The sequence below is a fragment of the Chanos chanos genome, chromosome 7, assembly GCF_902362185.1.
Source record: "Chanos chanos chromosome 7, fChaCha1.1, whole genome shotgun sequence".
Taxonomy (NCBI): domain Eukaryota; kingdom Metazoa; phylum Chordata; class Actinopteri; order Gonorynchiformes; family Chanidae; genus Chanos; species Chanos chanos.
Window position 1 is genome coordinate 34,170,490 of NC_044501.1, and position 25,000 is coordinate 34,195,489.

The 25,000-nt window shown below is 45.1% G+C and overlaps 1 protein-coding gene across 4 annotated transcripts in view; it reads left to right on the forward strand.

Moving 5' to 3' along the window:
- exoc6b (exocyst complex component 6B) overlaps positions 1-25,000 on the forward strand; it is an 82,646-nt gene that overhangs the window by 28,692 nt on the left and 28,954 nt on the right. For 2 of the 4 annotated variants that reach the window (XM_030779858.1, XM_030779859.1), the window contains exons 9-18: positions 4,783-4,866; positions 5,533-5,579; positions 6,556-6,676; positions 6,916-6,987; positions 7,182-7,279; positions 8,548-8,653; positions 8,755-8,864; positions 15,522-15,633; positions 17,214-17,348; positions 17,532-17,711. In XM_030779858.1, coding sequence (XP_030635718.1) covers positions 4,783-4,866; positions 5,533-5,579; positions 6,556-6,676; positions 6,916-6,987; positions 7,182-7,279; positions 8,548-8,653; positions 8,755-8,864; positions 15,522-15,633; positions 17,214-17,348; positions 17,532-17,711 — 1,065 coding nt within the window. The remainder of the gene's footprint in view (positions 1-4,782; positions 4,867-5,532; positions 5,580-6,555; positions 6,677-6,915; positions 6,988-7,181; positions 7,280-8,547; positions 8,654-8,754; positions 8,865-15,521; positions 15,634-17,213; positions 17,349-17,531; positions 17,712-25,000) is intronic. The other 2 variants (XM_030779861.1, XM_030779860.1) reach the window with 1 other exon arrangement.

Consider the following 25,000-nt stretch of genomic DNA (forward strand, 5'->3'; position numbering starts at 1 on the left):
TCCGTCGGTGGTTTGGGGCTTACTCTAGAGACTGGGTGGTTCGCTCCATCAAAGAACGCGAGGAAGGGGAAAAAAAAAAAAAAAGGAGGATTGGCAGAGGAGAGTAGGGGAAAGTGACAGTGGCACCAGGGACATACACGCAGTTATTCAAACAACACACACACACACACACACACACACACACACTCACTCTTCCTGTCCCCCAGCTTGTTTTGTTGTTTGTTTTTGTTGTTTTTTTTCCCCTTTCTTTCTTTCTTTCTTTTTTTTTTTTTGAGGTCAAAAAGTGAAATTTTCAAGGCTGGGACTGGCAGGAATGTCGTCAAGAACCGGGCAAGGTGATCCCACGGCTTCTGCGAGACAAGAAAGAAATGGAAGAGGAAGAGAGAGCGAGAGAGAGAGAAAGAGAGAGAGAACGAGGGGTGGGGGGAGAAAACAAACAAACGAAAAGAGAGAGAGAGAGAGAGTTGCCTCTCCTGGTAGGAGAGTTGATGTGTGAGAGAGAATGTTAAAGTTTATGGGTTTTTCCTTCCCCTCGGTACCCACTCTGACCTCTGACTCACCCCGGACCCTGGAAAATGTGGCCCGATCCGGAACACAGCGGGCCCAGCGGCACACAGAACAACAGCCAAGAGACATGCCCTTTATACGTCCCACTAGGGCCAAATTTAGTGGAACACGCACACACACACACACACACACACATACACGTACACACACACACACACACATACACGTACACACACGTACACATACGCACTTTGTGTACTGTGCTGCTTACACTTACATCTGTAGAGGTTGTTGGTTCAGTAGAAGGATGTTGTGAATTTCGATCGCAGCTTTCATTAGAGACCAGGCAGCTTCAGGCCATGTACTAACTTATGTAAACACACTCCAGATCTTCAGAGAAAGAGCGAGAGAGAGAGAGAGAGAGAGAGATTTTTTTCCCCCACTGATAGAGGCAGAATAAAGTTAGAGAAGAAGATAAAAGGGGCACCGAATGTGAGAGAGAGTGAGTGTGAGAGTGTGTTCTGAGGAGTGTGGTGGTGATGTGGATGGTAGATATGTTGTCTTCCTACGTCTGTTTTGACTCCTGGGTTAACTTAACTCCAACCAGCCCTGGAGAGAGAGGTGGAAAGGGGGTTGACGGTGGGCTCTGGGTTCGCATGGGGGGGAAGGGGGGGGGGGGGGTTCATTCGGGTCTCGCCCCAGACCTGAGGGGTCATGACCTGGCCATGGGGTTCCTGGAGGGGGGGGTGTATGTAGGAAATGAAGAGAGAGAGAGAGAGCGAGCGAGCCTTAGGCAGAGAGGGAAAGTGATGAGAGAAGTGATGTCATGAGTAGGAGATGTCATAGATTTCTAAAAGGAGCTGAGACAAGAAACGCCAAGTCTGCTCTGTGCTGTTCTTAACAAAAAGACAAAAAAAATCAAATAAAAAAGCCTCGGACACGGAGCTGAAAAGTGAAGGAGGAGGTCCGATAAGAACCCATGATGTTGAAACGAGTGACCTTTTATAGCCTGGGGCGGGGGGGGGGGTCAGATTAATTAGATCAGCACTTTTTTTTTTTTTATCGTCATTGGTTTTCTGCTTTCGTTCGGCCTTTTTTTTTTTCGGCTGTTTATTTTTTTTTTCCGGCTTTTACCTCCATTGTTTTCTTCTTCTCTGACTTTTTATTTTTAATTTGTAACTTTTGATTTCAAGTCTTAAGAACACTGGTCGTAGATGCCTTTTTAAGCTTTTCCAGAAACAGCAAACATCCGTGTCCTCTTGACCCGCTCTTTGAAATATAACATTTGACCAAGCCAGCGGCCCTCAGAGACCTGCTCTGAGCCAACGTGGCTGTGGTGATGAAGGCCCCGCAACGCTTTGACTTGTCCCCCAGTGCCAAAGATCAGTGACTGATGGAGACCATTACTTGGCCTCTTGCGTTCTCTCTCTCTCTCTCTCTCTCTCTCTCTCTCTCTCTCTCTCTCTCTCTCTCTTTCTGTTTCTTTTTTTTTCTCCCTCTCTCTCTCTCTTTTTCATTGTCTCTCTCTCTCTTCCCTCCCCCCCTTGTCTTCGCTCTGGGCTCGGGACACTCGTGTTTCAGGCCTCCTACATTTTGATCAGCCTCATTTGGTTTGCTGTAAACCTGGAAGTTGAATCCCATTTCAGTCAAGACCCCCATCTATTTCTCTCTCTCTCTCTCTCTCTCTCTCTCTCTCTCTCTCTCCCTCTCTCCCTCTCTCCTTCTCTCTCTCTCTCTCTCCCTCTCACTCTCTCTCTCTCTCTCTTTCTTTGCCTGCCTCGTCTCCCATGACTCTTCCAACCTCATGTTTGAATTCCTGCCGGTTGGTGTAAGGGCTGGACCTCAGACTAAGAACAATGGGCTTTTGTTCCCTCAGAAAAATCTGATTAGAATTATGATCAATATAAACACAGCCTGGATCGAGAAAGGCCCGTTTTTTTTTTTTCTGCCCGAAGAACCTGGTGAAGGAGAACCACACAGCAGCCCCTGGAACCTGTTCACCGCCGGAGAAGAATACGTTACCGGCGTCCAACGCCGATGTATAAATCACTCTCGCCGCCTCAACAGAGCTCCGGAGATGGACGACCCTGCCCTTTCCAGAAGAATGTTCTGGATGGAAGCGCCAGATTTGTTTATTTGGGGACTTTTAAACACTTGTCAAATCAATCACAAGCTTTACCTGAAGTCACACTCTGTTTTGAGGCTGTTGTAAACAGCCACCAGAACTCTCTGTGCTTCTGATGATGAAACTGGATTTGCTAATTGTTCACATTTTGTTTTATTGGAATCAGAGTCACATTGGTTGGAGGTCCGATAAGGTGTGGGACACTTAGTGAATTGGTAGAACTCATTTTAACGCTCACTCAGATGTGAGCACATGTATACACACACACACACGCTGACAGACACGCACTGACAAACACATAGATGCTGAACAGACTAGGACTCCACATTTTCTGCCGTTTCAACTTCTTACTTTTGATATCATGCAAAGCCTGCCACAGACCTCTCACCTGCTGCTCGGAGAGAAAAGAGAGAGAAAAAGAAAGAACAGAGAGAAAAATTCAGTGAGGAAGGAATCTGAATACCTCCTTCATCTCAAAGCTTCTAGATCTCTCTCTCTCTCTCTCTCTCTCTCTCTCTCTCTCTCTCTCTCTCCCTCGCTCTCTCTGTCTCTCTCTCTCTCTGTCTCTCTCTCTCTCTCTCTCTCTCTCTCTCCCTCTCTCTCTCTCTCCCTCTCTCTCTCTGTCTCTCTCTCTCTCTCTCTCTGTCTCTCTCTCTCTTCTGTTCTGAGGGAAGAGAACTTTGGGGTCAGCAGTAAGTTTTCAGAGGTCAGGCTATTGACACAATGATGACCTTGTAGCTTATGGCTGTGCTTCAGAACATTTGTCTATCAGACAGGAAACAGGTCTCTCTTTAAGCAGGAAGCAGAGAGCTCTGGCAGAATGGCTTACGGTTTGTGTTAAACGTGAGCCGGTTGCGTGTGTGTGTGTGTGTGTGTGTGTGTGTGTGTGTGTGTGTGTGAGTGAGAGTTTGTGCTCTGCAGTCCAAAAATGGTGAGCAACCATGACACGGTAGCCTCAACCTTTCGCACCTCTCTCTGGGATTTTCTTGATGTATTGTGTGTGGTGTGTGTGTGTGTGGTGTGTGTGTGTGTGTGTGTGTGTGTGTGTGTCAGCCCTTGTATCAACTTTAGCCCTATGCCCTTTTTCAATAGAAATGTTGTTCTCTTTGTTTTTATTGAAGGGCTGTCTTTTTCTTGACCTTGGATTCATCCTTGAGTTTTGCTTTCTTTTTTTTTTTTTTTTTTTTTTGGTAACTGCCGTTTTGAGAGAATCAATCATGCAAACAGTTCCAACTGAACTTCCATTTTCACAAAGCCTTTTAGCTTTAACGACCGCTTCTCAATCATTTCTGTTATTCTACAGAACACGCGTACGGAAAACCAAAACGGCCAAAGATGTAGAAATGGAAATGACTTCATAGAGACAAAGTAGTACATTCTTTTACTTCTTTCTCTCTCTCTCTCTCCTTCCCTCTTTCTTTCTATTCATCCATCCTTCCTTCTATGCAGCATAATTATCGGTTCACTCTCAGCGAATGTGAACAGGTCTTTGTGTGTGTAATCTAACCCGTTTGGAGTGTTTTATCTTTGAACTGGAGGCAGAGTGGGGACCCTGGTCTGGTTCAGAGATATGCCCGGACCCGCAGATACTGGCCTGGCCGGAATAGAAAAGGATAAGGCCTTTAACAGAGAACACTGTTTTCTCTCTCTTTTCTTCTCTTGTTTTTGTTTTCTCTCTCTCTGTCTCGTAATATCTGTGTTTCCCTGTTTTCCGTCATGGCGAGTACCTCTTCTGCTCTTTGCGTTTTAGACTTGGTGAGATAGTGGACAGCGCTGGTTTGGACATTTGATAAAAATGTTTTTGAACGGTTTGAGAGACGGGGTAGGTTGATGCTCTTGTTTTCTGAAGGCAATGCTGTGAAACGCACGTTTCAATAGGTCCAAACTATCTGTTAAGATGAAGCAGGACTTCAGCCTCTTCAGACGCCCTACATTTTCTGTCATCTTTTTTACCGTCTTTCCCTCTTTTCCCCTCTTTCTACCCTTGCCCCCCCCCCCACACACAATTCTTCTTCAGAAGAAATGCTCTGACCACATTTGACCGTTAACCTGTAGGACACTGGTTTCCATAGTAACAGCTCTTCTCCCAGCAGTCTGACGGGCTCTGGGTTCTTGCGTTTTTGGACTGAGGATGTCCGTGTTTTTCCCAGGGTGCCAGAGATACGTTTGAGAACTACTACAGGAAGCAGAGGAGGAAACAGGCCAGACTGGTGCTGCAGCCGCATTCTAACATGGTACGACCTAACACACACCCCGACATTTTGACATGGTACGACCTAACGCGCCCTGACCTTATGGGCTCCATTTTCCCCTCAAAAATATATCCCCAAAACTCAACTGGTGTTGAGTTGGTAATTGATGCATTGTTCTTCAAACACCTTGTTTGATTGTGGAAAATATGTAGAACATCTTTGAGAAATGTGTCTACATACTCACATACTCAAATTATGGCTTTAGGAAAAAACAGTGCATTTATTTCTTTCTATTTCCATTTACGGTTCATGAAAAAATGGAGCCCTCCTTGTCAGTTGTGCGCAGGTTGGTCCTTTAAGGCCACCGTACCCCCCCTCCCCCCCATCACACATTTACCTCACCTTGCAAACACTAACAGCACTTTAAGTTAATCCACTTTTTTTTTTTTTTTTTATAAAGTTGGTAAGTTGTAAGGTAAGTTGTTAGACCCAACATCCACACTGTTAAGATCATTTTGACACAGTCATACTTCCATATCGCTTAATATTGTTTGATCAGTTTTAAACGTATAGGCCGTGACATTTCTGAGCATTTTGAAACAGGTCTTAAAAGGTAACGCACAAACAACAGCATAGATCTTAGCAATGTTGTCCTTGTCTTCGGGAACATTTATTCTCTCTCTGACTCGTTTGTGTTGTGAACTCTAGCACGAAACCCTGGAAGGTTACAGCCGGTACTTCAATCAAATAGTAGGGTAAGTTTTTTTTTTTTTTCTTCTTCTTTCTTTTCTTTTCTTCTCGTGATCGTCTAATCGAATCAGTGCTAGACTCCTTCTTTTACCACCGTCAGTGAGAGATTTTGATAAACCGATTTTTTTTTTATTTTGGAAACGCAGGACTTTTCTGTTGTAAAAGAAAAAAAAAAAAAAAAAAAATCAGAAATATGGAAAGAATCATGCCGGCCATGGTCCTCCATTCATAAAATTCCTGAAGACGTTCAATTAAGGGTCATTTCTGGTGCACCCTACATAGTTCAAACTCCCAAGTTATTTGTTCAGACCCTCCTTAAGCAAACACACTCCCTCTTCCGTCTGTGTATTTCTGTCCTGCCTGTTGGAAAGTGGCTGGACTTGGATTTATGAGTTTTGGGATTCGGGATGGCAGATCCGTGTTATTCTGACCGTCTGGATCGGGAATAGGGGGTGAATGCCGTTGTCTTGAGCAGACGTTTTTGCAAACATCCTCGTGGAGAAAGCCATGGCTGTCAAAACTTGCTGGGATGGCCCCCGTTTCTTAAGAGATGTCTGTGATCCATCTGTCCATCACACACACACACACACACACACACACACACACACACACACACACATACATGTCCGCCCCTTTCTCCAAGATGAGTTGTATTGTCTGTTTCCCGACAGTAAACGTTATAAAAAGTATCCTTCCTACGCATGCTGCTTTTGGAATGTTTTCTCAGCAACTTCATTTGGGCCCTGCGATGGACTGGCGACCTGTCCAGGGTGTTTCCCCCACCTTTCGCCCAAATGAATCCTGGGATAGGCTCCAGCAGACCCCCCCCCCCCCCCACGCCCCCCGACCCTAATTAGGATAAGCGGTTTTAGACAATGAGTGAGAGTGAACGAGAACTTCGTCCGGATGATCAGTTCCGTCTCCTGACACGTTCTTGTTTTTTTGTTGTTTTTTTTTTGCCCCCGTGTGTTCTCTCTGCAGGTTCTTTGTGGTGGAAGATCACGTCCTCCACACGACTCAAGGTCTTGTGAATAGAGCGTATGTGGAGGAACTGTGGGAACTGGCCCTGTCTAAGACCATCGCAGCTCTACGCACCCATTCAGTACGTCCGCACTGTGAAAACTAATCTCATCTAATCTGGGCACCATCTCCAGAGTTGTTCCCGTATATATAGAGTAACATCAGTTTTTTGCGCTTTCACTGGTCTCAGTGTAGTCCCGCACTCTCAAATTGTCCTTGTCCGTGAAAGGTCAGACAAACTTTTAGCCTCTCTTTGATTCTTGTCTCTCCCCCCGCCCCCACCCCCACTTTGATTTTGCGTTTTTATTTGATTTTTTTTAGTCATACTGCACCGACCCCGATCTCATTCTGGATCTGAAGAATCTCACAGTTCTCTTCACTGACACGCTGCAGGTGAGTTTTGTCTCGTCCTTTCTTAAGATGACGTCTTAAGGAGTCACCTTTTTTTATTTTATCAAACCAGAGTTCTTACGTCCGAATGCACTGAGTAAAAGCAATGAGACTTTTTTTTTCTTCCCTTTCTCTCTCTCTCTCTCTGATTGTTTTCTCCTTCATTTTTTTCCTCTGTGCTCTCTCTCTCCCCGCAGGGCTATGGTTTTCCAGTGAACCAGCTGTTTGACATGTTACTGGAAATGAGAGACCAGTATGGAGAAATGCTGCTAAAGAAATGGAACCAGTCATTCAGGTGAGAGAGTGACCCTGCCGTCTTTTGGAGGAGATCAAGTAACACCAAGAGATGATTAATATTCATCATGTAATGAGGTCCTCTTACAAAAAAACGGAAAAAAAAATTGTAATTAAAAATGAAAAAATTCTCCCAGTACTCTATACAGGGTTTTTTTTTTTTTTAGGGAAATCATAGAATAATGATTTAGTGTTTGTTTCCTCAGGCGGTTAATTAGTAACTCTAAAATAGTTAAAGAAATGAAAGGTGAAATTTATCAGGCCAAGTTATGTGGAATTACGAAGCAGTCAAACAGAGGTGATCATATCCCTCGAAGGAGAAACATTCCTGAAGAAATATTAGTTTTTTTATTTAACTGGGATCTCTCTGTCCGGCCCGTAAACTGATTCGGAAACCACAAAAATGTCGTCCCGTTGTGGAAAAGACGAACTTCAAAAGCCTTGGAGGAATACAGTTGAGACGTATTCAGACGGAGCTTGAGTGCAGATGCTATCGGAAGTTTGGAATGACCTTGTCCGAGTCCCTGTTGATTCCTGTTGAGTCCTTTGGCTCAAGTTGAAGTGAAGGAGTCCTTGGAATTTGAATAGTCTGGAATTTTACCAATCAGGGAATGTAGATAAACCTTAAAGAGATGTTGTGTGTTAGTTAAATTGGGATAATCCCCGGCTGACTGCGCACACACACACACACACGCACACACAGAGAGGGAGAGAGAGGGAGAGAGAAATGTTCTCTTTATCTCTTTTTAGTTTCTCAATTATTTTGAAAGATGGGCTGCTATTTAAGGCATAATTCCCTTGAATGTGCCTCCACCATTCATCCCACCCTGAGATGCTCTTTCATTGTCTCACACACTAAATCTCAGCCCTCAACTCACAAAACTTCTTAGTTCTCATGCTTCGTAAGATAGATGAGTATTATCATATAATGACCTAACATTATCAAACATTATAACGTTATCAGATGTAATGTTCTGAAAAAACGAACAAAAAAAGTAATCTGCGAGGGACTTTTCATTTGTCTCAATTGTTTTTTTTTCTTTTTTTCTTTTTTTTTTCTGGCGTTTCTGTTATGCTTTCTAAAAACGATGGGAACTTTTGTTCTTTGTAGAATACTTACTTTTGCGTTTGCATTCTGTTGTATTTCGTTTTGTTTATTCGTTTCGTACGTGGCGGTTCTTGGTTGATCCCGTGTCATGTCGACACAGGGGGTAATGCACGATCCGTGTATGATATTATTCTACTCCATCCCTGTTTGCTATAACCCAGGCAAATTCTGGATCAAGACAACTATAGTCCCATTCCAGTGGCCACAGAGGAGGAGCACAAGAGGATAGCAGGGCACTTCCCCTTTAACGACCCTGAGTGGGAGAAGGTAGACAGCATATATTGGTATAGATGGATCTTTTTTTTTTTTTTAACGATACCCTTTTCCCTCCTCGTCAAATTAACGGTTCATCTCATCTCCGTATGTAGATGCCGTTCCCGAAGAAGCTGCCATTCTCCGAATTTGTGCCTAAATTTTACTCACAGCTCAAAGAGTTCATTTACGCCTGCCTCAAGTACTCAGAGGATCTACACCTTAGGTAAGAGAACACTCACACACACTCACACTCACAAACACACACAAACACACACACACACAAAGCATCTGTTATGCAGATTAAAGGAAACTCAAGATCACACCTGTGGACAATAACATTGCTGTCCAGATGTTCTCTCATTAGTGAACAAGGCAGTCAATCCATTGAGATCCTCAGTATTTCCCTGTCCAATCGTCTATTTTTACACCGAGTTACGCACATGCCATCAGCTTAAGCACACAGATGCTGAAACATTGTCTCAGTCTATTGGCCAGAACTTGAAATGAACTTCAGAGAGGAAATTCCATCTTCTCCTGACACTTTTATGGAATTTTTTTTTTTTTCCCCTTCGTTCAAAATTGAATTTTTTCAGCTTCATTGGGCTTTTGCAATCTGTTGTGTTTCATAAGTTGGCTGATCTCTGTTTAGTTTGTCATTGAAAATCTCCAAAAAAAAAAAAAAAAAGAAAAGAAGAGAAAAGAAAAAAAACTGAAAAGACCTTCTAACTTTGTAGTTCAGAATGTTCTACCTGTCATTTAATTAGCATCTGAGTGTTCAGGTTCAGGATTGTTCTGGAATGAACATATCCATCTCAGGCCCTGTCCACAGTAACCCAGGTTAATTTAAAGCACATAATTATTTCTCCCTTTTAGCCCTTCTGTCCACACTAAAACAGCTTTTTCGGCCACCGAAAACGATACTGTTCAAAAACGCTCTCTGAGGTGCCTAAATTTGGAAAGGCCGTGTTTGTGTTGTAATGTGGACAGGGAAAACAGACAGTTTCCGAAAACGATGACGTATGGTTGCCGTGACACTGGCAAACGTTGGGCAAACACGATGGGCAAAATGCAGTCAGTGCTGCTCTGTCTATTAAATTTGGTGATCTGTCTTCAACTACAGATCATCATACCGTACATAATACCGCGCATGACCTTTTCCAGCGTAGAAGATGAGCTTTATATCCGCTGTGCTTAAGAGATGGAAAACAACCGCAACGGTGGTTCAAACCCACATGGAGCGGCGATTTTGGACGTGACCTGGTCGAACGAGTAGTTGGCAGGACAGCTTCGTAACCCAAGAAGTATCACTGGAGGAGTTACCTGAGAAAATGACAGTTGTTCATGCGCTTGAAGTCGAAATCGAGTTGACCAGAAATAGCATAACAACGAACACTAAGGTGTTTCAGCATTTTGGTGTGGATGTAGAACATTTTTCAAAATGGTACGGAAACGATAGTATGTACGGAGAAAAGTTTTTACATAAAATCTGCGTTTTCAGACTTACCTCGCTTAATATGGACGTGGACTCAGTATTCTTTAAGTTCTTAACAACACTTCTCTAAGTTCTTAACGTCACCTAAATCACGATTACCGAATCATAGGAACACTGGTGAACAAGTGATTACACAGGCCAAAAAAAATGTTCATGACATTGTTTTTTTCTCCTCGTGTGGAAGAAATGGCATGGGATCATTTTTGTAATGCTCAAGCATGCAGACAAGTAATGCGGCGGAGTGATCCGATCCCCTCCCCTCTAACCCCTAATCCTCTAATCTTAACAAAGGGTCGGGAGGTCAAGGCCAAAGGGCAGTCACTGCAGGAATATCGATGCCTGCAGTTCCGGAACTTCAGAAAAGGCTTGCACCTTGCCTGATTAAGCCGTACGTGAAGGACTCCAGCATCTGCTTGTTTTTCGGGGAGTTGTTTTTGAAGTTGCTCGTTTTGGCCCCTCTTGGGGCTTTAGCGGCACGTCAACTACAGTTACCTCAGGGAGTGTTGGTAGGCTTGTCCTCCTGCTCCCTCTGCCCTCTCTGTGTCTGTGAGGGTGTGTATTTTTTGGGTTGATAGTAGGCAGGTGGCCTGTATCAGCCAGGTTACAAGAACTGGAGGGGGGGGGTGGGGGGGGGCACTCTGGACCTTGGCAGGAACGTATGTTGCCATAGTAACAGGATAAGTGTGCTAGCCGTGGCCCTCCCAAATTGCCACCCCATTATCCCCTATGATTACCTTTGAGTGAGACGCCACCTAGCCAACCAGACAGGCTTCCAGCATCTGCATCTTCTCTCTCTTTTTTTTTTTTTTTTTTTTGGAAAGGTCAGAGAATTAGAGCAAGAGAGCATGATTAGAAAAGGTTTGGTTTTCTGTTCTATTTCACAGAGGTTATGATTTTGCCAAACAAGGCCAAAGTCTAGTCTAAAGCCGAACAAGGCCAAAAATGGGAGTAAAGCCCAGGACAAATAGGATTCCGAAATGTCTTTGGAGGCTTTCTAAGCAAACACTACAAGAATTACTGTTACCATTAACCTCATTATGCTTGTTAGTGGATTCAGGGTAATTTAAGTTAACGAGTGAGGAAACGTTTGGGAATTCAGGATTCAGTTTGGTGATAGGGTTGTTAAGTCAAAGCAGAAATGGTCCATTTAAAACCTTCCTTCACAAAACCCTGGAGCACATGTACTCTGTCTCCCCTCTGTGTGGACTGATGGCTTGAGGATGAGAAACCGCTGCTTCATTTAGCAAAAAAACAAAAAAACAACAAACAAAAACAAAATAGCTAACAGGGCTGGGTAGCGTCTGTATTCACAACCTAACTCTGGTCCTCTCGTAGCTGTATGTGAGATTGAAATACTTTTTCGCTTGCTCACTTAGTAACTGTATCGGGATGTCCTGCGAGATTTTCAGAACGTTGTCGATTTCCAGGCTCAAGTGTCAGTTAAAATTCAAAACTAAACATCCCACCTTTTGGCTGTGCTTGGGGAAGGCTGTGCTTCAGCGTGTGGGGTCCTGGAGGCTAGATCCAGTTATTGCTTCCCGCATATATTCTGACATTCTAAAAATATGCAGTCAGATAAAACGTTTGTTGCAATGGTTTTTATGTATTTGATATGTTACCCTTGTCACAGACTGCTTTATTAGCGTCCATGTAATTGGGGATGGGGGCTGGAATCCAACACATGTATCGAAATACGGGTTTCACATGACAGGAAGGGGGGCGGGGGGGCTGAGGGGGGTACGCAGGGACCTGTTGCTATCGGAAACGGAAACCTGTGATTGACAGACCAAAGGAGAGGAGGAGTGGGTTATACATTCTGCACAGACGAGTTCACCGGAGGCAATTAGTCTCTGCGGTTTCTCTCCCTGCTAATATTGAGATGAGATGTGGTTAGCGCAGGGGAGAGGAGGAGAGGGGAGGTGGGGGGAAATTCACTCCAGGCTACGTGCAGGTGGTTGGCGGCTATACTTGAGAAGAATGTTTCTGACGGTAGTGAATATCTCCCCTCTGAAATGTCCAGTGAACTTTGGGTCTCGTTCTTAAACGTACTGTCGAACAAGGGTCCTCAAGCTGTTTCGTAGGTTTGTAAACGCTTGAATTGACTTGCTGAGTTTGTAGACACTTTTTGCACATTGTATAGCTTTTTCACCATAATGGTAATATATGTCTAAACAGGGACGAAACTATTATGCCACATTGTGATAACTGTATATCTTCCGCAACGTCAACTCTGGCAACCCCAGCAGTGAGGTTTTGGCAAAAAAAATCGTTCAATATTGATAGTGTGTTCCGAATAAATTTTGGGTGAATTTCTGCACCTTTGATTATGGAAAGGCACGACAAGTTGTTTATATATGTTTGTATCTGATGAGGTCAGAACAAACTACAAAGAGACTGTGTCTTTTGGGACTTGGAAACATCAGAACCCGGCCAAAACGTAACCTTGTACTGTTGGTGTGCCTGGGCCATGCTAAATCTTTTTGTTAGAAGCAGCGCTTTTTCTTTTTTTTTTTCTTTTTTGGTCTTTGAATTCAGGAGATTATTTGTAAATAGAAGGCAATCAAACCGGCTCATGGGGAGCATTCGTGAGTAAATGGACAACAATGCATGGTATAATAGGGTCCATCCTTCTTCTTTGCCTTCCATCCATCTCTTAAACACCCCCCTCCCCCAGCCCCTTGCCCCTTTTGTCTCTCTTTATAATGGTCTCAATTAGCCTCCTGATTTCCAGCAGTCGTTCCTGGCTGCGTGACTGTCTTTTTCTGTTTTTTTTTTTTTTTTTTTTTTCGCTCCACACCCTGTTCAGGAACACCAGAAAACAGACCGTACGAAATAAATGAAAGAGCGCGCGGTGGAAGAGACGAATGAACCAGGAGATAGTTAAGCTCAAAGCTGGTGACCAGATCTTAGTCTGCACATTGCCAGTAAAATCCCGCAGAATGAGGTTTTGAATGGTTTCTTTTCACTCCCTCCCTCCCTCCCTCCCTCCCTCCCTCTTCTGTTGGTTAACGGTCGGTTTGCGGCCTGCAAATACCTCACGACAACACCAGCAATTTCCTGATTGCTCATCCCGTCCAGCGAAAGCCAGCATTGTTTTACTTAATTAACTCATGTTTGCCCCCCCCCCCCTTCATGTTCACTCCACCAAATCCAAACCTTTCTCCACCTCCTTCCATCTCCGTTGTGGTTCACTTCATTGTCTGGGAGTTGTTGTGGTAATGTTGTTACATTTGGTTGATAGGTTTTTGAAATCAGCCTGGTGTCTCTGGCTTTGTTCATACATAGCTGAAGAGATACCTTAGTGATTAGTTTTGAATTCTTGTTTGGTTGAGTCTGTTGTTGCGTAGATTGGTCTCTGCAGATTCATTTTTGAAAAAGAATCAGTGTAAACTCATTTCATTGGTGAAATGGCAGCCGTGTGCAAATGAATAACAGAAAAATATACACGTCTCTCTAGGCAGTTTCATCGACTCTTTGAGCTCATCATGGAAACCATCAGGTGAACTGTTTTTGCAGTTCATCTCAAAGGTGATTTGCTGTGGAGAGTCGTTGTAGATACATGAGCTTAAAAAAAAGAAAGAAAAAATATGGATTTGGAAAATATGGCCTTTTTTTTTACTTCAGTTAAGAGCTGGACAAAACCTGCCATATGTCTTTGTAGCTCTTTGGCTATACTGCAGTGGTTGAAGTATACCAAAACCCACAGGCATTAAACATATAGCCGGTTTCCTGCAGTTGTTATCAGCAATTCTAGTTAGCTTCACATACAAAGCTAATGCTAAAACGCAAAAGGCAACTGAAAGGGAAGCCATTTGACTATATTATGTCCAATGTCTGGCAGTGCTATAGAGCCAATGAACACCACAGTTATGAATGAAATATTGTCAGATACTGTGTACTCATTTCACAAAGCAACTGGGTGGTAAAAATTTGTGCTTAGCGCGCTGTGCCAGTAGTTAATTACTGATGATGACGTGGTTATCCGTCCTTTGACCTAAGGGCTGACATTACCACAGCTGTGAAGCAATATAGAACTTCTGTTGTGCTTCGTGGTTTTGTTTTTTCAAAGTCATTGTCATTGAGAGTTTTTTTTTTTTTTAATTTTTATTCTTTTTTTTTTTTTTTTTGTCTTTTTCGGTTGTGCTGTTGATCAGGAGCTACTGAAGTTCACTGTTTTCTGCCCTGTCTTGTCCAAAAGCCTCATCTGTTGTTTTGCACTTATGTCCCCCCCCCCCCCCCACCTTCATCTTTTCCCAGCCACTGTCCATCTCCTGTTTTGCCAAGTCAGCAGATTGAGCTCAAGGAATTCTCTCTCTCCCCCCCTCCACCCCCCCCCCCCCCCCCCCCCCCCCCGAGAAGAGCGTTTTTGGAATTCTTGCTTTGCCTCCTCTCGACGCAATGAGAGACAATTTAGTAATTTGAGAGGAATGTGTTTGTTACTAAGAGCAAACTGCCTTTGCTCTAGGGGGGGCCTTGACTTTAATAGATTTACATGGTCAAGACACATTGTTCCTCCGTGTTGACCCCCCCCCCCCCCCCCCCCCCCCCCACCTCCCCATCACCCCTTCCATCTCATTAACCATCTCCACGAGGAGGGATGAGAAGATGGTCCCACTAGCACTCACTCTTAACGACCTTGATATCGACCTTGTTAGCGTGGACCACCAGCAAAATAGCCACACTTGCACGTTTTGTGTTCGCACTGGTTGCTGAGTTAGAGAGAGCAAGAAGAAGAAGAAGAAGAAAAAAAAAAAGACCTTTCCTTTTTTTTTTTTTGCCCCCAAACCCCTTTGATTTATGCAGTGTTCGAGCCAGTTGTTGGCGTTGGACACACATGTCTGCAGTCCGCGGGGTGTCGTTGCCCTCGGCCCCAGCGTTCGGTCCCGGGGACTTTCTCTTTGAGCAGTGTCAGTTTTTGTTTCCACTTCATATTTCTGCCCTCTCTGGAGGAAGCCTAATTAGGGTTGCACGATGTTGCGGTCCGAGGATCGGACCTCCTGTGCGGAAGTATGCGGCATATTTGCATTTGGACGGAGGAGAAAATTTGTTGGGCTTTAGCGATGTGTTGTAGCAGTAGCCAAAAACTGGTGGAAAATTGACGACTGGAAGAGGACGGTCGGGTCACAGTGTTCTTAAATTAATCTGTTTGTACATTTCCCGAATCGGGATCACCGTTCCAACGTTTATTTCCTTTATTGTCTCTCTCTTTTTTTAAAGTACATTTGTGGCGGTAGCCTGTGGTTTCAGATGTTAGTTATGCATGTGAATGTACCATTATAGTTTGAGCTTGGGTTTGTATAAAGGGAGGTTTGTGTAAATAGATGTATTTGAAATATGTGTGTGTCTGTGTGTGTTCTTTTAATGTGAAATATTCTCCCTTTTGTTCAGCTCTACAGAAATTGACGACATGATCCGCAAATCCACAAACCTGCTACTTACACGGACACTAAGTAACTGCCTGCAGTACGCCATCAAAAAGAAGAACGTAGGACTGGCAGAGGTTAGTGTGTATGTCTGTATCACGCTTATTCAAAGTAGGAGAGAAAAAAAAAACAACTTATAGTGGTGTGCTTTTATGAGGTAGTTCTCTTTCATTTTCACCTCTTATGGTAAAACTCCTCAGATTAGTGCTGAAGGATGCACACACACACAGACACACACACACACACACACACACTCACTCGTTTTTAGGTCTGAAAACAGTACATAGTCTTAACACTACTCAGCACTCTTCTATCTAAAGTCTGCTCTCTTCTCCTCTACTCCCGTGGGCATTTTAGGTAACAGCCCCCCAGGCAAATAAACCCAGAAGTTTCTGGAATGATCTGATCTCAGAGCCTCGAACGCTGCTCTGTCCGTTGCCGCCGTTCAAACGTGTCATCCCTCCTCAGTGGCTCTCCACTTATATGGGAAGCAGGTTTCTCGACGAGCTTCAGAAGCCTTATTAAAAAACCCTCCCAGCACCCCTGCACTCTTCCCATCTTTACCTCTCCTCTGGCTCACTCACTCCGTCTCTCTCCCTCAAGTGTGTTTAGTCTGTCTCTGGCCTTTCTGAGGCCGGGATGGGAGCTCCCTGTTTATATTTAGAGCTGTTTATAATGTTACCACTCCAGATATGAAGTTCAGCTGGGTGCCACTGATGAGAGAGCAGGATGAGAATAGGAGAAAAAGGGAGCGAGGGAGTCACAAAAGCGCGACGTTGAGGTTTTTGAAACGGGGAGGAGGAGGAGGAGGAGGAGTTCGGCGGAGATCTTGGTATCGAGAGGTCGTCTCAAGGGCAAACACCGTAGCTCGTTCGCTACCTCTCCTCCTCACTTAAAAAAAAAACAACAACCCCATCACTGTTGGTGCTCCATGCCAGATCAGATAACAAACCCCCCCCCCCCTCTTCCCCCCCGCTCCCCTCAAAACACCTTCCTTATGGGCCTGACGGAGGTGCGGAAGTGTGACCCAGCCTTGGTTCTGGACACCCCCCCCCTTCTGACTGCCCTGTGGCAGGCAAGCAGGCATGCCCAAGCTGAGGCCTGGGCCGAATTATAGCCAATGCGCCTCAGTGACCCGCCGCCGACAGCGGTGCCCCTCCTTTGCACACTGGACAGCGCGGTCTGAGACCAGACCCCACGTACCCTCCGAAAAAAGCCCTGCCCTCTTGCACCCAGCCCCCCCCCCCACCCCCCACCCCTTTCCTCTGACCCTCAACCCTAGGGCTCGCAATGTGTTACATTGTATACAGTACAAGTTCTGCCCACAGCCCAGCAGGGCCACTGTGTGTGTGTGTGTGTGTGTGTGTGTGTGTGTGTGTGTGTGTGTGTGTAGAGTTTGGCTCTCAACAAAATTGCATGCTTACTTAGATCCACAGGCTAAAACTTGGCAGATGTGGGGACAAAGTTCTCACACGTGGTCACCTTTCAATTCACATCTGTGCTCTGTTACGCTTTTTCATGACTGTTACTGTTCTCTCTCCCAGTAGTGCACAGTTAGTGAACTGAAATAAATCCTACGTTACGGAAAAGAGGTTTTTTTTTTAGGAGTTGATGTTTAGGACTTGAGATCTGAATGACTAACTGACTGGTTTTCTAGTTGGTTCAGATCATCATCAACACAACTCATCTGGAACAATCTTGTCACTACCTGGAGGAGTTCATCTCAAACATAACCAGTGTTCCTCCTGATACGGTTGGTGCCACCAAACTCTACGGCACCTCCACCTTCAAGGTAAGTTTCACAAACTCGTGAAACCTCCCTCTCTGTTTTCCGTTCATTCCTTCGTTCATTTATCAGTTTGCTCTTCATGTTTAAAAAGGATGCTAAGCCTATACCTTACTTCATCACTCACTCTCTTTTTTTTCTCTCTTTTTCCACCTCTCTCTGTCACTCTCTGTTTTCCTCTCTGTGTAGGATGCCAGACATGCTGCTGAAGAGGAGATCTATACTAACCTGAACCAGAAGATTGACCAGTTCCTACAGCTCGCTGATTATGATTGGATGGCACCCCAAGGGGGCGGGCAGGCCAGCGACTACCTGAGTGACCTCATCGCCTTTTTGTGCAGTACTTTTGCGGTGTTCACACACCTGCCTGTAAGTATGTCACACACACACACACACACACACACACACACACACACACACACACAAACGTACACAGTACAATTCATTTGTTAGTGTTTGGTGCCCAGTAAACTTTGCCATATTATCTAATTGATATGTTTTTTGCTTTTCTTTGCCCCGTTCACCGTGTACACACGTGTTCTCACGTTGGGTTTTACATGGTGTTACATAGCATGTGCTTATGTATCACCTTTACCTTTACATACGTTCGCACAGACAAGTCCTGTCCGCGTAACATTCACATGCCTGCGAAATACTGGAGCGCTAAGCCGGATTGAAAGGGTGAGCGGATCTCTCTGGTTCCCCCCAGAGGCTCTCGTCCATCGATTCCATTGCTTTAAGGGGATTAGGTGCACTGCGCACTTGAACTCGGAGTGGAAGCTAAGTGGGATCGGCGTGCTAAGAGGATTCCGTCCGGAGCGCGGGATCTCTAAGGCGCCCCCCCCCCGCCACCCCCCTCCATCCCTCCCCACCCACCCCGTTGGCTCAGCTGCCATTGAGCTAAGGAGAACTTGTGATGTGACCTAAAGTCTTTGCCCCGGGTCACTCAAGTTTGTGGCCCCCGTACAGCCAATTCTGCCCGAGCCGTGACCCCTTAACCGGAGGGATTTTTTTTTTTCATAAACAAGTATTTGAGAACTTTCCCCCCTTTGGGCCTCCTGCCTTCCTTCCCTCCCTCCACCCCTCATTACAAGGCACTAATGGTCCCAGAGCTGTGCCCATCATGGAGGCAGTGAAAGCTGCTTCCAGGGTCCAGCCCCACCCCCCCCCCCCACACCCCCGCCCCTCCAACCCCCCGCCCCTTCACTCCTTAAAGCTCTTAAATCTCTCCGTGACCTCTGACCGAGCGTTGCGGGGAGAAAGTGTGCCCTCTGTCAGGGCGGGAAATGTCATAACAACGCTTATATGGCCCGGTAACTTTCACCAACATTTCGTTTCGCGCCAAGTGCTCTGGCAAGGCCGGTAGTCTTTGTTCGGTCTCACACACACACGCACACACACACACACGCGCACACACACATGCATGCACACACACACATATTTCTATACACACACAAACCTCTAGGTCTTGAACCTTTAGCTGTCGTGAATACTTCCTCTTCTTATCTGGACACTCGTGACTGCAGCCGTAAACTCACCACGTTCTTAGAAGTCGCGTCCTTATTTTCACATTGTTTTGAGCTGTCACAATTGTTGTCAACCGAGGTTGGGACTCGGTCACGTAAGATTGCTTATCCCACAACGGTCATGAATCTGGTTCCCTCTGACCAGGTCACGTAACGAGCTCACAGCCAATAACGCTGGGGAATGACCCTAAACCCGCACAGCACAATCACTCCGCTATCACACACTTTGGCCTCTTCTTCGCTTTTGGCCGCCTGACCGCAAATCTATCAGGGACACCCTCAGAAACAGTTAGTGTTGACAGCAGAAAAAGGGTTCAGCCAAGTTCACAATGTAAGAGTGTGGTCGTGCTTTGGATTAACCCCCACCCCCCACCTCCACCCCCACCCACCACCCCCCCCAAAAAAACAAAACAAAAACTGTCGTCTCATTTAAGACCTTTGACCTGGAGTCCTTTTTCCTGTCTTGCCCTCCTTTCTCTCTCCTCTGTAGGGCAGAGCCATAGAACACGCTATGCTTCCGGTGAGTAAATCTGAAGTGTGGTCTAACTTTAGAGTAACACTGACCGTGACTTCTGACCGTAACGTGGCGTTTACTGCATGTTACCTGTCTGGATCTTAGTCATCAAAGACAGGATGATGTGTTTTTGTTTTTTTTTTTCCCTTTTTTTTTTTCTTTTTTTTTTTAAAGTAAGTGACTTGAGGAGTTGTGTATGTGATGTATGTGATACTTGTGAAGTTTTTATCGTGATTTTTTTTTTTTCTGTTTGTTTTTTTTTTACATTTTTTTCTTTTTTTGGTCGTACCGGTAGGTTCACCCCTTGGAGCCCAAGCAAATGGCAGTATTCAGTTTAAAACTCATTGAAAGATACTTGTTCTCTGACAAGCCCATTTTCATTTGAAATTCTGGCCCATGAAAAAAAACAAAAAAAACAAAACAAAACAAGAACACAACGGACAAAAACAAACAAACAAACAAAAAAACCCCTCACTGCAGACGCGTGCCGTCGGAGACGGGCCGAGAATCCGGTCAGAGAATGGCTACATTTGAATGGGTTTCAACGAGAGTCAACGCAGATGAGCGAGTCATCTACTGAGTGCCGTGCTCTTTGGCACCGGACCCACTCCACTAACACGCTTCGGGCTTACTCAGAAATGCATGAAGAGTGTTAGACAAGCCTCTTACCCGTGACGCTCGACGTTTTTTTTTTTTTTTTTTTTTTTTTTTTGCGTGGTCCTCGCCTAACGTGTGAGAGAGAGAGAGAGAGAGAGAGAGAGAGAGAGAGAGAGAATCTAGGAATGAGAACAACAACAACTTAAAACTCACATGGGCGACCGCCTCAAAGGCGATTTGCGGCATCAGGGGTAACGTGTGCTAAACAGACTCGTATGCCGTTTTAAACTGTTGGAAGTAGGGGGTGAAAAAAAAAAAAAGAAAAAGAAAGAAAGAAAGAAAGAAAGAAAGAAAGGAGGAAAACGAACAAACGAACGCGAGCGGGACGGGACTGGAGCTGAAGAATGTCCAGCTCAGACCTTGGTGGTTAGGAGAGAAAAAAAAAAAAGAATGTTGTACTGACGACACGTGAGGGTAACGGTGGCACAGGTGGCGGCTGCCAAAGCGGGTCCTTCCAGCAATAACGGTTTATGCGCGCGCGTGTGTGTGTGTGTGTATGTGTGTGTGTGTGGGCACAGTGGCTCGCTTTGAGTTATTAGACAAGTTCAGAATCTTTTCCCAAGAATCACTGAACCAACCTGTCCACTGCCAACTTATAGTTCAGAGTCCGGCCAATCGGGATGTAACACATTCTCTGTGTGTGCGTTTGTTTGTTTGTTTGTTTGTTTGTTTGTTTGTTTTTTAACGCTAACGGGCTTTGCTTTGATCTTTGTGTTGATCAGCTCGCATCAATCCAGAACCAGATATTACAAACTCTCCACTCTATCTGGAAATCAGGTCTGAAGAGCTGGTTAACAGCTGGTTAAGTGAGTTAACAACAGGTGATTTGGAAAAAATTAAAAAACCAACTCAAACTGAATTTGGATTTGAGGTCCAAATGTGAATACTTTACTGGCTCAAAGCGTTGTTGGAGAGTGCATCCATTCCCATTGAACAGTGTTAGGGGAACAGAACCTGCATGTGCAATGTAACCGAGGGTTGCCAGGTTCCACAATGGTCTTTTTGTCAGGTTTGAACCCTCCGCACACATGTTTCGAGTGATGTGTATCCGATGTGATCTTTTTAGGCCAGTTCGCCGCTCGGAGTTGGATCCCTTTTTTGCGACCCCGCTGTTGAAATGAGCGAAGGCCCTTCTCTTCAGGGCCGCATGCGTGTTGATTAAGTATGAGGATCTGTTTGCCAGTTGTCTGTTGTTGTCCTTGCCGTGGTGGTCCGTTTCAAAAACCGATAGTTTTTGGCCGCGGTCTCAGGTGAACCTGGACTGACGGACCCTGCAGCTGTTGACTGACGATCCAAACTTGCGAGTGTACACGCACACACACACACACACACACACACACACACACATTCTCTGTTACTCACACTTATGTTTTTGCGCTCACACATCTGGCCGGGGTCAGTGAGATTTACACACACACGCACACACACACACACACTCCCGGACAGTCCAGACGGGGGGTGGATGTTGCTGGTTTGGTGGCGGTGTGTGAGTTGAGCGCGGTCTGTGATGAGTGGGACCACCGGCAGTGAGGTGTGTCAGAGTTTGGTTTACGCCACGCTTCCAGTCAACCATGCCGCGCATGTAAGCAATCTGATTGAACTGGAGAAGAGCAGAGAGGAGTCATCCAGGTGTGTGTGTGTGTGTGTGTGTGTGTGTGTGTGTGTGTATGCGTGTGTGTGTCTATTACACATTAACATGTGGTTTGTTGTACTTTAACATCCCCATTATAGCAGAAGTGTGTGTGTGTGTGTGTGTGTGTGTGTGTTGGGGGGCACAAATACATATTTCTGTGGTTCCAGGACTTTCTGAACACATTCTAACCAAAACCCGGATGTGAAATGCCGAAAAGTTTACCGGAAGATTTTCGGGTCCTCTGCGGACCCTCAGATCAGTGGAGGTCTGTCTTAATTTCCCAGGACCTTTACTTGGACTCCGTCTGAACTTAAAATGGTCCTTTTTTAGGTAGTGTTTTGGCATGTTGAGAGACTGAGGCGGGAACTTGACATCGTATCATCACCCTCTCCTGACCTGAGTGTGATCACTGGTGACGGGATGGAGCGTTTTAGCTGTAGCGCTCTGCGTCTCATTGATTGTTTCCTGAGTGTCTGTTACATTGTGATCTAAGAGCATTAGAGCATTAGAGCATGAGAGCATGCACTGTCTGTTCATGTGGGCTGTGATCTTGAAGTGTGTGTCATTACAGTTATTGAGAACACTATATGGTTGAGTTAAAAATCAGTCTTACTTTTTAATCTGGAGCGCTCCAAAATTTTGTGAACTCTCTCGCTTGTCTGTCTTTCACCACATTGTCTCAGTCTCTCTCTCTCGTTGTGCTTCTTGTGTCTTTGTGTCTGTCTCTCTGTTTCTTACTGTACTCAGTGTTCTAATCTCTGTTTATTTTTACAGGCGTGTACAGCTGAGAGCTTTTTAATGACTGTTTCGATGAGCCTTAACTTTAATTAAGAGGACCGAAGGAGTGGAAGGTGGCTCGTTCCCTCTCCCCTCCTCCTCCTCCTCCTCCTCCTCCTCCTCCTTCCCCCCCCTTGCCTCATTCCCTCTGTGAACCCCTGGGCTAATTGTTAACATGCTTCTTCCCTGAACTGTAAAACAAATGTGCTACTGTGAGTGGGTCTTGCCTAACCCAGACAGGGTCAGGTCTAAAGCAGAACCCCTCTGCCTCGCTTTGAACTGGAGCTCCCACACTACCGGCAGGACCCTCTCGTGCTTTCAGCACCCCCGGTTCTATCCAGACATCCTGTGATGTGACCTGTGTGTGTGTGTGTGTGTGTGTGTGTCTGTCAGTCTGTCTGTGTCTGTTTGTCTATCTCTTTTTCTGTCTTTGAGTCTGTCAGTATTTTCGTAGGCTTAGATCAACAAGGCCTGCTTCTGAACTTCAGCCAAAAATGTTTCATTGTGTGTGTGTTTGTGTGTGTGTGTGTGTGTGTGTGTGTCTCGGTGTGTGCGTGTGTCTGCGTGTCTCTCTCTCTCTCTCTCACACACACACAAATATGTCTTGCTCTCTCACACACATCCACGCCTGCGTGCCCGCACACACACACACACACACACACACACACACACACACACGCACACACACATATGTCATATGTGAGCAGAATGAGCTCATTTCACGCTTCACGTCCCGTCCCGGTGATTGATCCTGTGCTTGTTTGGGTCCTGCTGACGGTGCAGAGAGGGGCTACGGGGGGGGGGCTCGGGTTCACTGACTGCCATTCTGGAGTCTGGGGGTCAGAGGCCAAAGATCGACAGCAGGATTTCCGGGCTGAATCTGAGAAGTGAAAAAAGTCGGGGTCAGATTTGGTGTGTGTGTGTGTGTGTAAGAGAGAGAGAGAAAGTGAAAGAGAAGTTGTTAAAGGTAGTCTTGAGTTACCTGGCATTTATTTCCTTTGGGAGAATTGGGGAGAGGGACAAAAGTGGAACAGTAAATTGTGTCGCTCCTATATATATATATATATATATATATATATATATATATATATATATATATATATATATAGATAGATAGATAGATAGATAGATAGATATACATATACATACACACACACACACACACACACATATATATTTGTGCCGTTGTTCACTGAAACAGCGGTTGAGTTTACTCCACTCAGACTAGACTGTCATTGTTTTTTTTGGGGGTTTTTTTTCCTTTCGGTGGATGAATGAATGAGCAATAGTTATTTTGACTTTTGTTTATTTGGCAAAACCTCTAGGCTATGTGCGCTGCGTCGAACTGTTACTTCACTCCGTGATTAACGCCAAGCGGAAAGTTAATTCTTTTTTCTCGACGAGAACGGGGCTGCGGTCCACGTACCGCCCGGTACTATTTGACTACGTGACTGTTTCGGCCAAAATATCGAAAATGGTTGTTTTTCCATCTGTTGTAATCAGGGCACCAATCATCAGTAGTTAAATCCACCTCAATATAAGTTGTACCAAAAAAAAAAAAAAAGACCCAAAAATCGCCCCAGAGAGAATTTCTTTCTGAAAAAAAACACGCTTTGGGTCAATTGAGGTGAAGAATTGTGGGAAGAAACACAACACTGTGACGGTACCACTAAATGCAACCTCATCAGTAAACCAGTAAACGGTTTACACAAGCGTCTTTTTGTTGACTTTTTTCGTCATTTCTCCGTTATTTGTAAAAACAATCCTTCCCAAAAAAAAAAAAAAAAAAGCGTTTTGGGATGATCTTTCCACATTATGAAGCGATTGGGGGAATTTCAGGGGGGATTGGTCGTAAAGAGGCCTCCAAGCGGAAAGAACACAATCAACGGTCCGACCCATTACGCGCCAAATCATCAGACTGTGGTCCAATCAGAGGCCTTAAAGCTGTGACTGATTAGAGGAGTCTCTGCAGGAGACAGGTATCTGTGTGTGTTTTTTTGTACCGCCGCGAAGGACGTGGAATAACAAACAGCCCGTTTACGCTTTAGACTCTTATGATTTATTATGGCTATTAAACATGCAGAACGTGGGCCGGAAAACAAGCGTGTTTATTTTTTAATCACCGTAGCGCTGCACATGCGTCCTAATCATCTGTAATCGTCTTGTTAAGCCTGAAAGTGCTTGGGCCTGATTAGTCACCCATTCAACAGGAAGATGGACCAGTGGCACAGGCAAGACATATGTGTGTGTGTGTGTGTGTGTGTGTGTGTGTGTGTGTGCGGGCGCGCGGGCGCGGATGTGTGTGAGAGAGCAAGACATATTTGTGTGTGTGTGAGAGAGAGAGAGAAAGAAGTATGTGTGTTGGTGTGACTGTGTGTGTGTGTGTGTGTGTGTGTGAGAGAGAGAGAGAGAGAGATGTATGTGTGTTAGTGTGACTGTATGTGTGTGAGAGAGAGAGAAAGAGAGAGAGACATGTACCTGTGTGTGTGAGAGGCCAGTGACGGAAGAAAGAGTGTGTGTATGTATATGACTGTGTGAGACATATATCTGT